Source organism: Panthera tigris, chromosome A2 (assembly GCF_018350195.1).
Source record: "Panthera tigris isolate Pti1 chromosome A2, P.tigris_Pti1_mat1.1, whole genome shotgun sequence".
NCBI lineage: Eukaryota > Metazoa > Chordata > Mammalia > Carnivora > Felidae > Panthera > Panthera tigris.
This window is the reverse complement of record NC_056661.1, coordinates 156,684,196-156,706,744: the sequence shown is the minus strand read 5'-3', so window position 1 is coordinate 156,706,744 and position 22,549 is coordinate 156,684,196. Positions and strand designations below refer to the sequence as shown.

The following is a 22,549-nucleotide window of genomic DNA, read 5'->3' as shown; positions in this document are numbered from 1 at the left end:
TTTTTTCTCACATTTTTGTCAGAAAAGCAGAAAAACAGAATTAGAAAGGAGAAAACACAGGTTTTGAAAAGCCGAGTATGGTTTGTTTGTATTTGTTTATTTAATGCCGCATCTACAATGTAATACCTTATAATTATGCAATAAAACATGAATGTGTAGAGAATCTTCTCCAGCTGAGGACAAAATGAGCTGTTCACACATTTGAAATGGAAGGAAGGGAGACTGATGTAGATACCAAGAGAGGAGCAAGGGGAGGAAGAGATCCTGAGGAAGGACAGAGCTGAGGCGAACATCCGCAGTGACCCTATGTCTGATCCTTACCAAATGCATTCAGCTGTCTACACCATCTTCATAAATGTTTGTCGGGCTTTGTTTCAACTCTGAGAGGGGCCACTCCGTATTTATCAGGGTTGACTTTTCATAAAGAAGTCCGAAGTGTTTTTTATTGCTATGAAAATAATACATGATGATTTGAGCATATGTTAGGAGGTTGAGAGAAACAAAAAGGAGGCAAAAAAAAAAAAGATCTGTTATTCCTTCCTAAGTAGTAAAGAGTTACATTGAGTCTTCCTATTGGTTCTGCTCTTTGGGAAGACAGAAAATGTGACTAATTTTTCTTGTTCAGGTGAATATAAGCTTGTAGAATGGAAGCTCGGTGGTGCCTAGAGAATGTGTGGGAGTATGAGAGATTCAACAAATATTTGTTGATAAATGAATATATTGTTGCAGTCACTCTGATCTCTCTTCCCATAAGGTTTTGAGTGACTTTGATTGACCCTCACATTTTAGATGAATGGATTACCTCTGCTCTGAGGACTGGCAGGTTCTGACTTGGGGGTGTGCCCAGTCTGGACATCAGACTGAGGCAGGTTGAAGACCCAGTCAGGGAATTGTAGGATGGGCACCGCCCATGACATTGGGGTCTTAGCTTTGGTTATGGACTCAAGATTAAAGAGGAAGACATTTTAGGAAGACGCCATACTTTGTACTCCCATACTTTTTTTTTTTTTTTTCTTTAGTTGAGGGAAAAAAAATCTATTTGGTTAGCCACTTTCTCCAACCTTATTTTTTAAATCATCTGAACTATCCCCACTGATTTCTGATTTCAATGTAATATTGAGAGTGGTATATTATATCCTATATTATATATATTTTTTATGATGAAATATAGTTGATACACAATGTTACATTACTTTTAGTTATGCAACATAGTGATTCCATAACTCTGTTTCCATACTTTTTTTTTTAATGTTTATTTTCTTTTTGAAAGAGACAAAGAGACAGAACGAGACAGAGCGTGAGCAGGGGAGGGGCAGAGAGAGAGGGAGACAGAATCCGAAGCAGGCTCCAAGACTGACACGGGGCTCGAACTCACAAACTGCGAGGTCATGACCTGAACTGAAGTCAGACGCTTAACTGACTGAGCCACCCAGACGCCCTTGTTCCCATAGTCTTAACTGACTGTTTTCCAAATCCCAGATATCTGTTTTTAGAAATGTGGGGTACTATGGTGGTATATTAGATGTGTGGGCCAATACCCCCATTTCTGCAGCTTCAGCCTAATAATGAAGTCACATGTCTATATTTTGATAGGTGTCTGTGATTAAAAACTCGTTTGGTGGCTTCATAACATCCACCTCCTGCTTTCTGGCAAGTAGGTCAAACCCACCATTGATCTGAATCAGCATGGTAAAGCTCAGCCTTGTCAGAATAATCACAGGAGGCCAAAAGGAAAAAACAAATACGAGTGAGGCAGAATAAGATTTTCTAGGAGGATTTTATGAAGCCGATTTCGCTTCTTACCCCTTGTTGATAGATTTTGGAGGGTTTTGTTTTTCTAGTGACAGTTTTATTAACGTTAAATTAGATCAGGAAAGTGTAAATTGTCCACGTCAAAGAATATGAAAAGATTGTTATTTATGGGTACCAGGTGAACAGTAAGGATTATGGGAGAGTTAACCTCCGCCCTCCTCCCATACCCAGTCATTGCTATGTCTGCATCTTTCCCAGATACCCTAAGAGAACCACTTCTCCTCTCATCAGTTCCTAACCAAGGGTGGAGAAGTTGTTAACTATGCAGTAATTAACCACCTTTTCCACCAGAGGGAATATTACAAACATATAGAGAAGTACACAGACTATAATGATAGAGCTCAATGAATTTTTACAAAGGGGAGCACATGAACGAACAGTACTGAGATCAATAAATAGAGTATTAGCAGCATTGCAGAGGCCTTCTTCATGCTCCCAACCCCCAATTGCCATCTCCCCTCACAGGACACTGTCTGACCTACTTAATGTTAGATTCATTCTACCTATCTCTGGCCTTTATAAAATGGGAATATATTGAATTTTGACTGTGTGGCCTTTTTTTTTTTTTTTTTAGGATATAGAATTGATAGCTCTTTGAACCCGAAAAATGGATTAAGAAACATTGCTATAGGTTCTTAGAATTGTGGTCACAACTAATTATGGTAGGAGGTGGAAGAAGTGAGGGAATCAAGTAGAATAGGAGAGGTATGGATACCAACTAGAATCACAAAATCAATGCCACACGAAAGTTATTTGACGGTATGGGAAAAATAGTGGATATTGATGATTCTTTAAAAAAATACTTTTCAAGGGACGTCAGCATTTGTAGACCTTATTCTGTTAAAAAGTTGAGGTAAACTAATCAAAAATAAAATACAATTACAGTTAAAAATAAAATTAGCTTTTGAATGAGACAGGATCCCTCAAAAATATAATCCAGTGACAGAATTAAGAATGTAGCATCTAGCTTATGATTCATTCATTCATTTTATTCATTCAAACTTTTATTGAATAACTTCTCTGGTTAGATATTTTGATAGTTACTGTGAATATATAAATAAATGATTCCTGCCCATAAAAAACTTAGAGTGATACAAATAAAGAAGACATTAGTGTGCAATATGTAGATTATAAAGCACATAATGAGAAAATTCTAGTCCAGTGCGATAGGTTCTATGACAAAAACACAGAGAATGGACAGTTAATCCAGAATGGGCGTATTAGAAATAATCCCGAGGATCCTACTGGAGTGTAAAAGGTTAGGGACACAGAGTGGGGTGTGTGTGTGTGTGTGTGTGTGTGTGTGTGTGTGTGTGTGTGTTTGTTGACTAGCAGGGAGAAGGGGAGGTTCTCCTGTCTCCTGGATAAAATCTAAACTCCTGACCTTGAGAATCAGGGTTTGCTCATTTTAGCCAAGCTGTTTCCTCTGTTTTCTCCTTTGTCCTTTCTCCTTGCTACCTGGGCTACAGAAGAAACTTTGGGTTGTTATTTATTAGCATGTATAAACTAGAGTGCCTTCTATCTAGAAAGATTTTGCATGTTTTGTCTGAAATCACATGTAGAATACATCCCACCTATTTTCAGAATATTTTATATTTACATTGCATTCGAATCCCTATCTAAATGAGTCTTTTATCATGAAATGAAGATCCTTGCCTTTAAATTCATTGGTATTCTGAGAGCAACAAGAATCTAATGTTAAATGTGATAATTTCTTTGAATTGTGATTCTAAAGGGCATAGAGCCTTTGAAACTCATCTGTGTACTTGTCTGAGGGATAGCTGTGGATTTTGGTATCGTTAGTGTGTAAGGACTTGAAATGGGGTGTGGTGGTATGGTTTCCTGGTTAGTTTTCTCAGAATAATTGATGAATCCAGCATCCTGAATGGGAGATCCTACAGATGATCATATGAACATTATTCTAGCTTAGCTCAGATGGTTAAGGGCTGCTCTCTGTTGAATTTAAAAGATCAGCATCCAGTAAAAATTCCTTGAAATCACACAGATGACCCTTCACGTAAACAGTTGTTAACGTTGTGGGTTGAGGAGGAACTTGTGGGGCTCCTGCAGAAAAGGAGGGCTCATTCTTGATAGCTTATTCCCATCAGACCATTAATTTTCTCACACATAGAATTTCAGACTTCCTAGCTTTATATATTCTCGCAGCTTTCTTATCAGCAGATCAATACCACTTTTCTGAGCGATCAAGTAGGAATAAAGCTGACCTGACTCTAAAGCTTACTGTGCCCTGGCTAAACCAACTTCAGAATGGGATTTAAATAAACTGAATAATAAGAGGTTCTGATGTTACAGATTATCCTCCAAAGTCATTGTCGTTATCATTAAACCAGGCACCTGGCAGCAAGAATCAGACATCCTCTTGAAGGAAGCATTGACCTGTTTCCATAGGATTACCTTTGAACAATTTTGTCCTCTCTGTCCATTCACCGCAACAGCAGGATTTTCACGTTGGGAAGTGTGAAGTGAGAGGGCACAGACTCCTTAGTGAGGTCAGGATTCAAAATCTGATCTGGCGACTTCATTACTATGAGACTTTGGCCAAGTAATTGCACTTCCTTGAGCTGTAGTTTCTCTATCTGCGACATTTCAAGGAGAGATCAGGATCTTCTGGAGTACTCAGCGAAATCATAATGAAGAAGTGTATTACTCGGGCTGGTTATACAAGAATTGGATAAACCAAAAAAAAAAAAAAAGAATTGGATAAACCAAGAGGGTGGAGGGTGGCTGTTCAAAGCTACGATGTGATGAATTACAGAATAGTTAAATGCGTGTATGATATACGTTTCAATAATAGCTGTAAATATTCTTTCATGGTTAGTGTGTCGCATGTGGTAACTGAATAGCTTCCAGCTCTTTTCATATTGTTGAAATGAAGGAATACGGTGTTCAGCTTCTCTGATTCCTTTTTTTGTTTGTTTGTTTTTAGTCAGCTTTGTTCAGGTATAATTTCATACAATAATATCCACCCATTTTAAGCACACAATTCAACAAACTTTGAAGTAATCTACAGGTATATCCACCGGCAATCAAGATCAGAACATGTCCATCATCCCCAAAAGTTCCCTCATGTCCCTTTGCATCCGTTCCCAACTTCTGTATCCTAGCTCCTGCAGCCTTCTGGAATGTTCTATAAATGGAGTCATTCAGCTTGTTGTCTTTTGTATCTGACTTTTGTGACTGATCACATGCTTCTGAGATTGAGCTTGAGCTTGTGACTATATCAGTAGTTTGTTCCATTTCTCTGTTGAGTGGTACTCCATTGTATAGGCCCACCAACAATCGTGTTTGTTCCCTCAAGGTAGTTGATAGACTTGATTCTTAAGAATTGTCTTTTTAGTTGGGATCTGTTACCACTTTTTGCAAGTGATTCTTTGGGAGGAATGTTAGTTCTTGTAGTCAGAACCAAACATAATTTTCAAAGTTGGCACTTCCACCGTGGAAGGGATATAAAGAGTAGCAGAGACTCATATAATGCCTATATTTGCCGTCTCTTAGTGAAAATCTTGCAAAAGCTTGCTCAGTACTGTTCGTTTTTTATGGAACGAGACAACAAATATAAAAATTGTTGTGGAATAAGTTGGTGTCAAGGATCTGAGCAGATACTGTGATCTCAATAACGTCTAATGTTTAGGACAATTGATTTCAGTCTCCCTGTGACTGTAATTTTCTGAGTGATTGGCCTTCATTTTAACTAATGCTCACGCATTTCATGGCATACTTAAAAAAAATGTATACCTTCAGTATGTGTGAACACATATAGAAAGGAAACAAGTTTGTACTTGCTTAAGGAAAACCAAAGATCACTGGTTTACCTTGATTTCTTGTAAGCCTAGCCTTAAGCAATTATTTAGTCATTTGCTTTGACAAGTTTTCATTAAAAAGTATTTATGCCATCAAATTACTAAGTCTGTAAGCGTGTCAACATTATTGGGCCTTTGAATTAAAATGATGGAAGGTAAAAATGATTAGCACATTTAAAAGAAAATTTGTAATAGGAGTCTTTATTAAAGAACCCTACACAATAAACTGTGAGGACATATTTTTCTTGAATTGCTGATTGAATTAGTTTCCTAATATATTTTAGTCTGTTGGTTATCAAATGCTATAAATCAGAGATCTCAAAGTTATCCATGCATAGCTCTGAATCATTTGGGGGGATGTGGGGAGACAGAATATGTATGCAAAGATGCTATGTTTGTCAGATCATGCATGAAGTCAAAATAAATTTTCAGAGTGAAATCATTTTAAGCAGCCGCAGGAAGTCAGTTTACAACTAAATTTAATCAGAGGCATTGTTCTTTATGGCTATTCTATTTCATAAAGTATGTTCCTGACAAAACCCTTTTCCTTTCCTGCACTGTGGATGGAGCCTTCAGAAATAAATTACCTTCAGATGATTTTTCAGAGAAACCTGGATCATCTGTCAAAAGTTCTGAGTAACACATGGCTCTTTTAATTTTACTTTTTAAAAAGAAAGGAACCTGAATTGTCTTAGCACTTGTCAGTACAATGTAAGAGCTCATGTTTTTCAAGTTTTTTGTTTTATTTTCAGTATATTATAGATTGCTGAGTTAGGAGTAATAATTGAGAGTCACATATGTGTGTATGTGTATAAATATGTTGATTAAAAAGTTGTAGAATGGTCCTTCGCTGTCTGATTTTTCAGACTCGTTTCAGTGTGTGCGCATATGTGAGTGCACCCCCACATGCACCTAGATATTTCCTATTTCTCGTTATTAAAATTTTGGTTTTGTGTTATGAGACCAAGAATAAGCACAATAACTCCAACAACAGGACACATTACTATTCGTTGACACATCGTTATGAGACGTGAAATTTGAGTGGATGCTGGATTTGTACCTGCGCCAGCTATGGGGACAGAAAAGTGACAGCTGGAATTCAGTGGGAGCAAGGGCTAGTTAATAAATTTTGTGGGAATATATCCAAATGGCACTTACACCAGGATAAGCTCTGGACTTTTACTTACAGTCCTGGCTTAGTGATCTGAGAGGTGTTTGACACTGTATTCCTTGAAGGCTCCAATTTTGTCTCTAGCCAGAAGTTGGAGAATATGCCGAAGAGTCTCAGAAAGGCTATTTAAAATACAACCAAAAACATTTTATCACTGCAAGAATAAAATCATTGTGTGTATGTATATGTGTGTATGATATATATGATGTAAATATCATATTTGTGTGTGTGTATGTATATATTATGTCTAATGTGCTTATCTCTGGATACTCTATCACTTCAGAAAGTCGGGGGAAGGGAACTTAAGTGATGAACAAGGAGACACTAGTGTATAAATGCCCAGGCTCATAGGAACTATAATTTGAAAAATCATGAACATTAAAGATGTTGACTTACCAATCCGAATTGTGTGATTTGGAATTGCACTTAGTACTTTTCTCGAATGAGATTCGCCATGTTTTGCCTGAACTGTAGGGAAGAAGTTGTCGGTCCCACAGGATTTCGATCCACGAGCTCTGTTTTCAGCTTTGGATGCTTGGTTATGTCCATTTCTGCTGGATGCCGTGTTGGGATGCCTGACACCTGGGACCTGCTCCTCAGGGCAGGAGCGGCCGTGAAGGGAGCACTTGTGAGCACTAGCACTCTTTAGCAATGGTTATTTAAAATATTGGTGCCATCCAGGGGCGCCTGGGTGGCTCAGTCGGTTAAGTGTCTGACTTCAGCTCAGGGCATGATCTCCCCATTCGTGAGTTGGAGCCCTAGCTTGGGCTCTGCGCTTAGAGCTCGGAGCCTGCTTGGAGCACTCTCTCTCTGCCCCTCTCCTACGTGCTCGCTCTCAAAAATAAGTAAACGTTAAAAAAAATATTGGTGCCATCGAAATACCGATCCTACTTGGTCAGTTATTTTTCAAAACCATGGCAGTATACACTGAAAGGTCAAGGAATTAGTTTTAACGTCACACGGAGATACTTTTTTATAGAACACCATGTCTGACCAACTTATAAAACCCTATTCTATAACAAAACCCTCTTTTAAAATTCTTTCATAAAATCCCTCTTCTGCTTTCTTCCAAGCCATATACACTCCTTTCAAAACTCAGTTCCCTTGGGTTTCCCCAGAAGTCTTTGTTTCCTCAGACCTAATTCAGGATAAATTAAAATTTTCTAGGCAATAATTATGTATCATTGCATATTATGTTAAAATTATCTGTGGGTGTTTCTACTTAATTTCACACAATTCTTTGTTGTTGTTTTATTTATCTTGGGAAATAACTCTGGCACGTAGGACCCAATTTAACAAATAAAAGATGATAAATAAATATTTTTGTTTTCATTAAAAAAAATTTACGTTTATTTTTGAGAGCGAGAATGCGAGCAGGGGAGGGGCAGAGAGAGAGGGAGACACAGAATCCGAAGCAGGCTCCAGGCTCAGCACGGACTGTGCCACCCAGGTGCCCCGATAAATAAATAATTTTAATTGAGCAGTCTTACTCCTTTTTAGATAGCTTTCCCTGAAAATAATAATCATTTCCCCACAGGCCATAGATGACAAATCCTAAATAAACCTCAGTGAGGGTATTTGGTGGCTAGATTTCTTGCTTTACCAAGTGGAGTTCATTGTCCTTCTGAGATGTTCTCTCACCCCGTACTTCCCTTATCGTAACATTTATCACAACACGTTGGAACCACTTCTTTCCATGTTCCCACCCGCCTATAACCCCAGTGGAAAGCATTGTACTGTCTCTGGCTTTTTCACCATCTCATCCCCAGGAACTAGGTCACTATGTGCTTAATAGTTATTAAAGAATGATTAGACACGCTCTTCCATAAAAATTTAATGTCTTCAACTTTCACAGATTAAGTATGAAAGCATATTCCTGACCCAGTAAAGCAATTCTTAAAGTTGCTTTTATTTAAGAGGAGAATCAGAGACTGATACTAAAAGCTCTTTTGTTAACGTTGTTAGGAACTTCTTATTTAACTTTTTGTCGCATTGAGGGGTTCTGGTTGTAAAGAACAGAGGAACTCTGACCAATGTAAACAACAACAAAATCAGTCGAAAGTATTATAACTAACAGTAAGTGGAAGGACTGGAAAGTTGGGCTTGCGAGGAAATCTGCCAGAATCTAGAAACCAGATCCGCAGTTGCGTTTGTGTTCTAAGAGCAAGTGTGAGCTGGGCACCGGGTGCTGCCCCTGAATTCCCAGTGGCCTGTCTTTTCTTGTGTAAGGACATACGAGTGACTGACCCCCCTGAGGTGGCGAGGGGGGAAGACTGCCTGCGCCCTTGATGGGAAGGCTGACATACGGAGACCCCTGACTGGAGGCGGCTGTGCTTAGCACCGGGATCCACTCCGGGTTCGCTTCGGTGAACATGGGTAGGGACAACCAGATGCAAATACAGACACAAACGACATTTCCACAAATGCCCCCGCCCCCAGTGCTTTCTCTTTGGCTGCCGTGCTATCATCATGGTTTGGGATCTTCTCAGGGTCTCTCGTAATCTGCATACTTCTGCTACCCTGGGTTCTCCTCTAACTTAAAGTTTACTGTGATGTAAAATGCCCCTCGATCTGTGATTTTTTTTTTTTATTCCTCACACTCTCGATGACCGTGAAAAGGAATTAAATGGTTACCTGTCATACATAGAAGTGATAAAAATACCTCCCGTGCGTTCTGAGAAATTTAATAACATTCCTCACAGACTTTTTAAAAAGGGTATATAGTATATGTACACTACCTCGGTTTTAGAAAAGCTTGCTTTTAATCAGATGATTCTATTTTCCCTGAACTCATGGTATCATGCGTTTTTTTTCTAAGTAAACTCCTTAAAACCCCACTCTTAGGATTCATGATTTTCCTCTGGGACTTGGGATATTTTTTAGATCTCTTTTGCTTTTAAAAATATCTTCCTTTCCCAGGGCACCTGGGTGGCTCAGTTGGTTAAGTCTTAGACTTCAGCTCAGGTCATGCTCTTAGGGCTTGTGAATTTGAGCCCCATGCCGGGCTCTGTGCTGATAATTCAGAGGCTGGAGCCTGCTGTGTCACCCTCTCATTCTGCCCTTCCCTGGCTCAGGCTCTGTCCCTTCTCTTGCAAAAATAGATAAACATTAAAAAAAATAAAAAAATATACACATATATATCTACATGTATACATATATATACGTATACATATACATATACATATACGTCTGTGTGTGTATATATATATGTATATATGTGTGTGTGTGTATATATATATATGTACATATATATCTTCCTCTCCATGAATGTATAACCAAGACACATTTACATCATTGAGCATAAGGTTTTCTTTACTTGATCTGAATCTTTGTGACAATTAAGAGAATAACTTATTCTCCTAATTTGTACTCTATAAAAAGGATTCATTGCTTTAAAGGACAGCTTTGCTTTAATAATATGGTAATACAGATATTTAAAAAATTTCCTTGATTTGTCGTTTTAAGATGAAATTTGCCCAGCTCTATTTCTTTTATTTCAAGAAAATTTAGGAGAGGTTTATAGATGGAAAAAAATGTTTTCTGACCTGAAGAATAGTACTTAAAAAGGCAGCTGAAGCTAGAAGCTTAGAATGCAGTTTTCTTTGTACTGCTCTCATCATGTTTTTTACTTCATGCAAAATTCACTTATTTATCACTAGCGGCCTCTAGTGTGTATTCAATTTGTTCCTGCTAGGCTGTACATTAGTAGGTTATTAGTAACTAGAGAGCAGTTCCTTGTGTTAGGAACAAGAAAAACAACCTCAGTTTCTGTCATCTTCCCATTATATCAGTGAGTGAGAAGAAAAGTTTCACATAGTGGTGTGGTCTTATGATTCCTACTACCAATAATAGGGCTTTCGTGGTGAGTTTCCTCTGTGCAGTAGCTGTTCTCCAACGAACACTTCTGATGCGGTGCAGAGAAAGGGTTGATGGTTGTGGACGGCACTGATGCATTCTCACGCTTCAGTGGGATGGAGTCGTGAGGATACAGGTGGCAGTGGTCACCAAAAACAGCAATTTTAGCCAAACGTATATAGCAAAAGTCTGAACCAAACTGTGCTTTTTTTGTTCAATTTTAAACAAAACTGTATACAAGCAGTCTCAGTGAAATCATAATTATAAATGATAGCAGTAGGAAAAGAAATTCATTTAAATGAACCAAATCTGTACTATTTAGTATTTACCTTTTTTGATTACTGATGGAACTTTATTCTTTTTTCTTAACGGTATATCATCCCCTACCCTCACCTGCCTTCCTGCTTATAGAAGTAATATACAAGTTCATTATAATGAACTTGGGGAATGCAGGAAGATGCAAAGAAAAAATAAAAAGAACCTGAAACACCGTGATTCTCACTATTCACATTTTTACATACCTTTTTCAGTTTCGTATTTTTGTAAGCATGTTTCTCTTGCTGTGTGTGCACATGTCATAAACTAGGGATTTTTAGGCATATACTTTTACATTATACCAGTTTATTTTATTTATTTTTAAAAATTTTTTAAATTTAAATAAATTTTTAATTTATTTATTTTTGAGAGACAGAGAGAGACGGAGCATGAGTGGGGGAGTGGCAGAGAGAGAGGGAGACACAGAATCCAAAGCAGGCTCCAGGCTCTGATACTTTGGAAGCTTTATTTTAAACTTTCTTGAGGTAGGTCCAGAGCAACTTTTATTATGGGAATAATTTAGTCTTACTTTTATTTATTTTATTCATTTTTAAGAGAGAGAATACGCAAAGAAGGGGCAGAGAGAGAGGGAGACACAGAATGCAAAGCAGGCTCCAGGCTCTGAGCTACTAGCACAGAGCCTGATGCAGGGCTTGAACCCACGAACTGTGAGATCATGGCCTGAGCCAAAGTCGGACACTTAACCAACCGACTGAGCCACCCAGGTGCCCCAATTTAGTCTTACTTTTAAAGTGAGACTCTACTTAATGACCTGTTTATTACTGTGTCTCTGTACTCTTGATGACCGGAGCATGGATTCTACCCAACTGTGTTTTATTTCTGGGAATTGTCGAGACCACTGGTTTCTGGTGATCATCCTAGCTTTTCACCTTCTATTAAAATTGGTCCCCTCATTTGGGGAGACCACAGATCTCTGACTTTCCCCTCACTGTGCGGTGGGCTAGAAACTGCCTCCAGAAAGAAAGCTGAGGCAATAATACAGCTCATCTCACCTGTTCCCCTTTTTCCAGCAAGTACTGTCCTGAGCTGCCTATTTTCTACTGTCCGGATACCACTGTTTCACATATTTTGTCTGGTTTTCTAGCTGGTTACAGTGGTTACAGGTTAATTCCCATAGCACAGACAGTGATAGCAGTCCATATATTTTAATTTTTTAGCCACATAATTTGCATTGCTGATACTGAATTAGAGCAGTTACAGAATTAAATCTTCTTTTGTTTGTTTGCTACCTAGAATGAAATATACTTTCAGCAAGTCTCATGATTTTGTAAATGTGCCTCTTTTTATCACTTCTCTATTCATTGAAGTAAATCACAGGCCTTAAAAGTTTAAGTTGAGCTTGCTTAGGAATTGATAGCTTATGGTGTGGAGTAACTTTGCACGGCACTCACACTGCTATTTGATTGTCAGGTAGCTCTGGTTGGGCATATTTCCAATAAGGGCCAAGATTTTGGGAGAACTAGGTTTGCATCTTGTGAAGGGAATGTAGCAAGAGGAGGAGGAGGAAACATTATGAATCTGTGTGACATCTATGTATGTTGCTTCCTATCTCTCAGACTTGGCTTTCTACCATAAAATTAGGATGTTAAAAATCAACTTTGGGGCACCTGGGTGGCTCATTTGGATAAGTGTCCGACTCTTGATTTTGGCTCAGGTCATGACCCCAGGGTTGGGGGGACTGAACCCATGTCAGGCTCTGTGCTGAGCATGGACCCAACTTAAGATTCTCTCTCTCCCCACCTCGGCCCCTCTTCCCTGGTTGCGCGTGCTTTCTCTTTCTCTAAAATAAAAAGAAAAATCAACCTTATGGGACTATTATGAAAATCAACTAAAATTTTACTAATTAATAAGTATAAACTGCATGAATGAAATACAGAGACTGGCATATAAGAAGGATTCAAAAAATATTTCCCGAAAGTTTACTTCTAGGGTAAGAGCCCTCAGATCTTTCTCCTTTTTGTACCTTTTTTTTTTTTTTTTTTTGGCTTTTTCTCTAATTCAACTTTTTTTTTTTTTTTTGCAAAGTTATATTTTTCCCCTATCATTTCTGTCTCCTCACTCTGTCCTTAATCTTTATTTTAACTATGTGATACAGAGATTTTTATCTATATTTCCATTATTGTTACTTTTGTTTTTTCTAGGTATTTCAGTTATCTCATGTAGTTATTCTATAGTTATTTCATTAAAATCTTAAAAAAAAAAACCCATCCTCTGAGATCAATCAGTGTCAACAGCTTAAAATGTATGAACATGTCTACAGGTATTTGCATTTCTTTTGAATTTTATTGTTTTAAAGCACACTGTTAATACTAAAACTTAAGGGATGCGTCAAAATCTGTATTAAAAGAGAAGTCTATAGTAATAAAATTCTATATGAAAAAAAATCTCAACGTTACACTTCAGAGAAGTAGAAAAAGAACAAACTCATCCCAAAGTTAATAGAAGGAAGGAAATAAAGATTAGAACAGGAAGAAATGAAAGAAAAACATTTAAAAACTCAGTTAAAGTAAGAGTTGTTTCTTTGAAAAGATAAAAACCAAATTGAAAATCCTTACGCAGTCTAACCAAGGAAAAAAGAGACAAGATTCAAATAAAATCATAAATGAAGAAGACATTTTAATTCAGTGCCACAGGAAAAAAAATCATAAAGGACTATTATGAACAATTATGTGCCAACAAATTGGACAACCTAAAGGAAATAGATAAATTCCTAGAAGTATACAAGAAAGCATACCAAGACTAAGTCAAGAAGAAATAGAAAGTATGAACAGATCAGTAACAAATAAGATTGAATTGGTAATCAAAAACCTTCCAACAGGAAAAGGCCAGAACGGATGGCATCACTGATGAATTTTTCTATTTTTTTAAAGAAAAATGAATACAAATACTGCTTAAACTCTCCCAGAATACAGAAGTAGAAAGAATGCTTCCATTTTTTAAAAATCAAGTCAGCATTACCCTGGTATAAAGCCAGAGATCCTAAAAGAAAACTATGGAACAATATCCCCGTTGAACATGTATAAAAAAATCCTTAACAGAATAGCTAACCAAATTTGAAGAACACATTAAAAGAATCACACACCATGACATGACCAAGTGGGATTTAACCTTGCTATGCAAGGATGGTTCCACATATCAACAGGTTACACCACAGTAACAGAATAAAGGACAGATCACATTATCATCTCAATAGATACAGGAAAAGCATTTAACAAAATTTAACATCCTTTTGTGATTAAAAACTCTCAAATTTCCTCAACATGGTAAAGTGTGTATGTGGAACACCTACAGCTAACATCATACTCAGTGGTGAAAAACTGAAAACTTTTCCTCTAATACCCGGAAAAAGGCAAGGATTCTCACCTCTCACCACCAATATTCAACATAGTACTAGATGTCCTAGCCAGAGCAATTATGCAAGAAAAAGAAATAAAAGGCAACCAAATCATAAAGGAAGAAGTAAAATGAGCTCTATTTGCAAATGGCATGATCTTATATCTCTAAAACTCTAATGACTCCACAAACACACGCACACGCGCGCGCACCCACACCCCCCCCCCACACACACATACACTAAAAAATAACCAAAAAATCTGTTGGAACAAAAAAACAGCAAAATTACAAAATCAGTGCCCCCAAATCAGCTGCATTTGTATACACAAACAAAAAATTATCTGAAAAGGAAACTAAGAAAACCATCCCATTTACAAAATCATTAAAAAAAAAACAAAAACCTAAAAGCTTAGGAATACATTTAACCAAGGAGGTGAAAGACTAGAACACTGAAAATGATAAAATGTTAATGATCTTATATTAACTGTTCTTTAAAAAATTTAATAAATAATAGGAAACTTTGGAGGTGTTGGGTATGTTGATGATGTAGGTTGTGGTCATGGCTTTATGGGTACGTCCTTATCTCTAAATTTATCAAGTTATATATAGTAGTTATAAGCAACTTGTATGTAAAAACAGGGTAAGAACATAGACATTTTTCTACAACTTGTTTTTTTTTTTTTTTTTTTTTACTTAACATGGAGTAGGCATTTCCTCTGGGACAGTTGTCAACTTTAGGATGAAGTCAACTAATCTTCAAGCTGCCTAATTTCCCTGTTAGGGTACACGATATTCTGTTTGACCTCTCCTGTATTATTGAAGATTTAGTTTTTTTCTCCTTATTATTATCGTACAGATACCCTATGTAGTATATTTTTGTAGGATAGATTCTCAAGTGGGGTTGCTGGTCTGTAAGTTGTATTCCACTCAGGATCCCAGTAGTCTGTGCTTTTATTTAGCCCAGCAACACTTGTTCTTCCTAATTTTTGACAAGTTCTTGTGTAAGTCAGTATCCTAGTATTGCTTTAATATTTATTTCCTTGATAAGTAGTTACCATGTTTTCATATACTTAGTGCTCTTTGTATTTGTTGTGTGACTTTTCCTTGTGTTAATAGCCTCTGACAGTTTTTCTACTGGATTTGTTTCCTTTACCACCTTGGAGTACTGTTTTATTTATATATATTTTAATGTTTATTCACTTTTGCGAGAGAGAGAGAGAGAAAGAGCACGAGCAGAGGAGGCACAGAGAGAGAGGGAGACACAAAATTTGAAGCAGGCTCCAGGCTCTGAGCTGTCAGCACAGAGCCCGACACGGGGCTCAAACCCACGGACCTTGAGATCATGATGTGAGCCAAAGTCAGACACTTAACCGGTTGAGCAACCCAGGTGACCCTGGAGTACTATTTTCATATTACATCCTATTTTCATATATATATATATGAAAATATATATATATACACACACACACATATTATATATTTTGCATACATAAAAATATTACTATTTTATAAGCACATTGGTACATTTTTATACAGTTTAATAGGATTTGTCACTGTGTGTTTTCTATTTCCTCAGAATATCTTTTGTCCAAAATTATACAACTATTTAAATATTTCTTGACATCTTTATTACATTTAGAGACTTATTTATGAAGACAGTTGAACTAATTGCTTCTAGATACACAGTCGTTTTTCCTTATTATAGTTTGGACCCCCCCTCTTTTGCCCCCCTCCCCTTATTTAAGTTACGCAGTTTTGCAGAGAATGTTAGCTCAGATCTTTGAATGATGACATCATTCATCATAACATTATGTCTCTACGTCCCCTCCTTTCTTTAGATGGAGTACCATTTTTTCCCTTGTGTCTACAGCCATACTCTTTTTCAACAATGTTCTCAAACAGTCTTCTAACATTCCTTTAATCAAAATCTCATCCTTTTTTTAGCAACCAGTGCAAAGTGTTCCCCCCCTGCTTTGGTGATCCATTTGTAAAATACACAGGTTGACCACGGGTTGACCGCATTAACACTGATGATTCAAACCCCTAGGGGAGTGACGTGGTTGTGTACAGAACTTTCTCCACGATGAAGTCTTTTTCCGTTTCCTTAAATGTGCATGCATGTGTGGAAGGCTATGGATGTAGTTGTCTGAGATCAAAGATGGGGCTGCCTGGGTTTGAATTTTGGCTGGAGCTCTCATTAGCCTTATAACAGGCTCCTTACTTAGCTTCTCTAGTAACATTTATTTTAGCTGGAAGCTTTAAACTGTGCTTGCTGTGTACCAGGATTTTCTAAGTGCTTTACATGAATTAACTCATAATCTCCACAACTGCTGTAGAGTAGCTTCATTTTACATGTGAGGAAATGAAGCTCAGACAAGCTCAGTCATTGGGACAAGCTAGGAAATAATGGGCCAGGCATAATAGGAAGTTGGTAATAAGTGTTTCTTTTCTCCTGCTTCTTTTTCACTCTTGTCTTCTCCTGCCTCCCTGTCTCCCCCTTTTCCTTCCTACCACCTTTCCCCATTCTGCCCTACCCTGTTCTTTTTACCTCTCTCCATGCCCCTCCGCCTTCTCCTCTATCTTATATTCTTATCAACATCTCTGTACTTGGCGCTCACACATCATGTTTAGGGGTGTTTTCTAAATATATCAGCCTCCCTGTTGATTATTACATGTGATGGATCTTTAGCTCATTAATTAATCTCTGCTCCTTTTGAACTCTGTATTTTGTTACTAGTGAGTGGCCAAGTACGATAAGAGTTAAACGTAAAAATCAAAGGAGGCTGCACCATTTATGGAGCGTTCGGAACACCTTTTAGTACCAGCCGGCCAGTGCCAGTGGAGGGAGGATCTCAGGATGAGGTGTACCGGTCTGATCGATGACAACAGTGAACAGAGGTGTGGTCAGTGGAGAGAGAATTCCATCTACCCTTAGTCAGTTGCTTGAGCAATCAGTCCCCAGAGAGCTGTGAAAATAATCTTCCCGTGTAAACTGTCTTTTATATCATGACATCATGCTTCGACATCTGTGAAGTGTCATCCCCAGTGTTTCTTCAGAATGCCGAAGCACCATGGCAACCAGTGCCTCAGAAATGTGAGGTGGGCTTTTAATTGCTTGTGTCCAAAAGCACATTTCAGGAAGTTTCAAAAACTACGGTATTCTGAGGAAAGTTTACAATTACCGCAGTCATCTCAGCATGTATACCAGGTATATTTTGGGCATGAGCCTTCTTAGAAATAAGAATCTTTGTTCATTTTTAAAGCATGCATGTTGTTGTAGAGAAAATTATATTAAAAGCTAATCAAAGTTCGTCATCCTTTATCAATGTAAGTTTGTTTTCCTGTTAATATTTTATATGAAAATATAAGTAAATCTGTATGATTGCTTTCCTTCATGATTCACAGTGTTCAATAAAAAGAGATCTAATTGTCTTTAAAATCCTATATCCTAAGGGGAGAGAGATTCAGCTGCCCGTGTGTATCAGTTTTTATTTTTCATTTTTATTATTGTCAAAATCAATATGATATTTGGAAACTGGCAAATTGATTCTAGATATCTGAGGGACTAAAATTTGTAGAGCCATATAAGTCAGTCTTGTGGCTTGTAAACACTTCTCACAGTTTTGGAGGCTGGGAAGTCAAGGTCAAGGTTTAGCATATGATGAGATCTACTCCCTCGTTCATAGATGGCTGTCTTCTTACTGTGTCCTCATACGGCGGAAGGGACAAGAGAGCTGGGGTTTCTTGTACAAGGGCACTAATCCCATTCACATGGGCATCACCGTTCTGAGCGAATCACCTCCTAAAGGCCTCACTACCCTGTAGCATCATCGCATTAAGGGTTAAGACTTCAACGTATACATTTCAGAGGTACACAAACATTCAGAACTTAGCAAGCACTTAAAACAATTTGTGACCTGTATGAGCTTTGTTGTATGGGTTATTGAATGTTGGCTGATGGAGGCATTTTAAAGAAAGTTTAAAAAATCAGTGAGTTTTTGCAACAGGAAAAACAATGAAGAAAGAGGAAATGGGCTATTTTTAGTCTTCATATGGGTAGGGTGCAATGTATTTACCTAAATATGTCTAAAATGAAGTTGAAAGTAATGGATGTGGTGGCATACACGTTTTGAGGAGACCAGTTTACAGGAAAATGTTGAAACCAGGCAAGTGACTGAAAACTTAGGTACTTTCCAATTCTGCCTTATTCTGAAATAAACTATTGTCTTTTCTGTATGCTTGATGTTCAGTGAATATGGCTGGAATCATTTAATGTAATAGTTTTATTAAATACCCCAAATTTTAATAGTTAACCATCGTTGGTTAACAAGAACAAAAAGGAAACAAAACCCAGCACTTTATGCAGTACAGACCAGTGTGGTAGAACATTCTTACTGTTTGTTCTAGGAAGACCTGTAACTCTGAGAAGACTTAACACAGGTTAGTAAGATGAGGTTAGACCTAAGAAGTCATATTTCCAATTACGTTAAAACCTTGAAAAAAATTTGTATGAAAGAACAAGGTTAGTATTGGGTTTTTCATGTTCATCTTTATTAATTTTTAATTTTTTAATGTGTATTTATTTTTTAATGTGTATTTGTTTGCACACGAGCAGGAGACAGACACAGAATCCCTGAGCTGTCAGCACAGAGCCCAACACGGGGCTCAAACCCACAAACCATGAGATCATGACCTGAGGTGAAGTCGGATGCTTAGCCGACTGAGCCCCCCAGGCGCCTCTCAGCTTTATTCATTTTATCCTGAGGGCATACACAAGGTGTTCTGCGTCTAGTTTCATTTTATCTCTGTCCCCAAAGCTCTAATTCTTACACCTTGGCCCTGCAGTGATGGCCAGGTCCATTGTCCTGTGCTTGTAGCTGCACACCACGGGTGAAAGAGGAGGAAATAGGATTTTCCCCCTCAATTTATTAAGTGGGTTGTGGCAGGTTACTTCCCCCTCTTGCAAGAGTCTCTGTGGAAATTTGATGACCCTGAATCCTAAGCCCCACCCCACTGGTATGTCAGTAAAATCTCTCCGGGAGCCTCTGTCTTGGCTTTTATGACTTAAAGATGTCTCCAAGTCCTGGGGCTTCAACTCTTTTGACATGTAATACTTAGCGAAATGAAACTTTAGTCTCCATTTAGCCAGAGATCTAGTCCATGATATAGCGACTTGGCCCTCTTGAAAAGACACACAGAAGTTTTATTATTCTTTTGAATCAGAACAGTTAGATAAATGTCGGCAGATCTAATTCTCATGGTGTGTGAAAAGAAGAATATATCTGTGGGATGAAAGTAAACATTCCCTTCTTTACATTATATATATTTTAGAGACTCAGGAGGCTAGGGCTTTTTGTTAGAGCACTGATAAATCCAAGGAAGCTTAATTTTTCCACACTGGGAAGAAATTCTACCAGGTCATGTGAATGTTTTATGTAAAGTAAATGATGGCAATGTATGTAGAGTGAGGTAGGCTTTCTGGATGAATTCTGAAAAAATGTAAATGGTAGAGAAGAGAAATAAGATACTCATGATGTAATTAAAAACTTTTACTTTGGGGAATTCTCTCCCTCTGTCTGGTAACTGACTTGTGTAGTATTTCAAACTTGTCTGGAAGCCTCCTGTTCCTAGAAATGTGTCAATAGGATATTTGGAAAATGTGTCTGAACTGATTCCGGCTCTAAAGGGAATGCCTAATCCTCTTCCTCATCAGTTTAAATTTGTTGAAGTTGTGGACTTGTGTGAGGGCACAATAATGTAAAAGTTTGTATATATGTAGAAAGTAATATATAAAGATGGAGTCGTGATGTTAGGGTTTTTGAACTGGGACTTTTTCAAACCAATAATCTTCTTTAATCTCTATTTTTTAAAGCAGGATAAATATTGACTGATAGTGTGACTAACTTGATGAATTATGTAGAGTTACTCTTAAACATACCATATAGAAACCAAGAGCATAAGACATCCTATTGGTGTAGTTTTTCAAGGATAACCAAAAGTAGTCTTAATTAGTTGACTTACTTGGAACTCTTTCTTTCAGCTTTTTGCCTGAATTCATCAGTGGAGACTTTGATTCTATTAGGCCTGAAGTTAAAGAATATTATGCTGTTAAGGTAAACTATAAACTCTTTTTATATTTAAGATCTCTTATGATTGCTTTTCCTGTGTTCTTTCTGATGTCCTTGACGTATGCATAGGGGTTTACAAACTGGTTATTAAAAAAAAAATTATAGCAATTGTAATGCACATTTAAATAGAAATTTAGAAATGACAAGTGGAAACCCAGTCTTAGAAATTCTGTCACCATCAGATGATCGTGAATGCTTAGTCCTTTAAGCATATATATTTTAAATGAGTTTATCGTTTATGTAGGCTCATTTAATAATAGGCTCATTTAATACTCTTGCCTACAACCTCATTAGTTAATAATATTTTTCACAAATCATTTTTAATTTCCTTTAATGAGTCCACTGTATTTAATTTAACCAATTCCCAATTTATTTATATTTAAGTTTGGAGTCCACTATATTTAATTTAACCAATTCCCAATTCATATATATATAAGTTTTATCCATTTTTTTGCATTGTAAACTAATAAAAACATCCTTGCAAACTGAATTTTCATAAAAATGCATAATTACATGTCCCAGAATTTGAGAACCATAGTTTTTTCTGTAATATTTAGTTTTCTTGAAACTATTATTACTCTGTTCTCAATGAAACTATTCATTACAGCTTGAAATTAATAATGACATACAGCTTATTAACGTGTTTATGTTATCATTCCTATTGTGCAAATATTCCAGAGATCCTTGTCCCTTATAAATGATCTAATTGAAAATGAAAGAAGACACGTAGGAGTGTATTGCGGTAATTGATCATTTGAACTTTTGCTGGTTTTAGAGGACAATGCAGAGTTTTTAAAATAAAAATTATAGCCTCAGCAATTCTTGCCGCACACCGTTTTCTGTGTTATTCTGAACTTGCATTAGCAAGTCCTACGTGTTTGTAAAAAAACAGCAGTTACCAACACAAAAATTTAAATTCTTTATGAGGCTTGGGGACGGATGAGATCAATTCAGAAAGAAGGGAGGAAACCTTTCATAGGAAGGAAAGAAATAGGGAGGGAGGGAAGGAAATAAGGGGAAAAAGAAAACACTTGATTGCAGATGGGGACACAGAGGTCGCCAGGTTATAATGCATTCGCCGTGGTGATAGGGAATTTCTGGGGCCGGCTGCGAATGCGGGTCTGTGCTTGTTCCCTCTGCCCACCAGCTGATCAGACTCTCTATCAGCGAATGAAGACTGTTCCCAAGTCAGCGTTTGATATTCATGCTCAATTACTTTAACATTGGCATCTTTCTGTTCATTCCCCAGTCTCACTTCTCATTAACTCCATACCTCACCCTCGTTGGGATGGACAGCCCTCAGCCTTGCTTACAATGCAGAGTGTTATAAATTCATAGACGTTAATCATATTTTTGGAAGCAGAAGAAACAGCAGGAGAGGCAGGGACAAACAGACTTAGAAACATGTTGATCTGGCCAGATGTGACTTTCCTCCTCCTCTCTGAAATGCTGCTGGCTTGCAACAACTGGAAATGTCCATCTGATGATTCCTATCCAGGATGGGGGAAGTAACAGGAAATAAGGGGAAGCCAGCCTCTTAATTTCTTACTGCAGTCAAGCATAAAGGAAAGTTTTGACTTATTACTATTTGATGAATTTCTCTTATATTTCCTACTTCAATCTTTTAACTTCAAAGCTAATTTATATGTGTTAAGATAACATTTTTAAAGTAAGCATAGCTCATTTTCTAATTCCTTCATTGCGTAGTTAACAAACTGGTTTAGTACAATCCAGTTTTTTCAAGTATATATGGGAACTCACTTCTGATCTGTTCCCAGAGGGTACCAGTGATGTCTTTTATGTAGCTAATGTGCCCTGTACAACACATGGTGAGTGTTTAGCTGCAGTGTTAATAATGATGCTAATGACAACAAGTTAATGCAGCGTCTCACGATTCTTATAAGCCATTATCTCCAATTTAAGCAGTATTGAAGCTGCTCTTTTACAAACAAAAGAAGGTTATCTCTGCTTTCAAATACACTCCTCCCACCCCACCTGATCTGGGTTTTCAGTGCAGCTGAAACTGGGGCTCTAGTAAAGAAAGTAAAAAAAGAAATTTAGAACTCTAAAGGTTTGTTAAAATTTTAAAGTGC

General features: G+C 37.4%; 1 protein-coding gene across 13 annotated transcripts in view; it reads left to right on the top strand.

Moving 5' to 3' along the window:
- TPK1 (thiamin pyrophosphokinase 1) overlaps positions 1 to 22,549 on the top strand; it is a 351,768-nt gene that overhangs the window by 147,826 nt on the left and 181,393 nt on the right. For 12 of the 13 annotated variants that reach the window (XM_042974459.1, XM_042974519.1, XM_042974452.1 and 9 more), the window contains one exon: positions 20,369 to 20,441. In XM_042974459.1, coding sequence (XP_042830393.1) covers positions 20,369 to 20,441 — 73 coding nt within the window. Of the gene's footprint in view, positions 1 to 17,107; positions 17,537 to 20,368; positions 20,442 to 22,549 lie in introns of those variants that run through there. The other variant, XM_042974532.1, reaches the window with a different exon arrangement.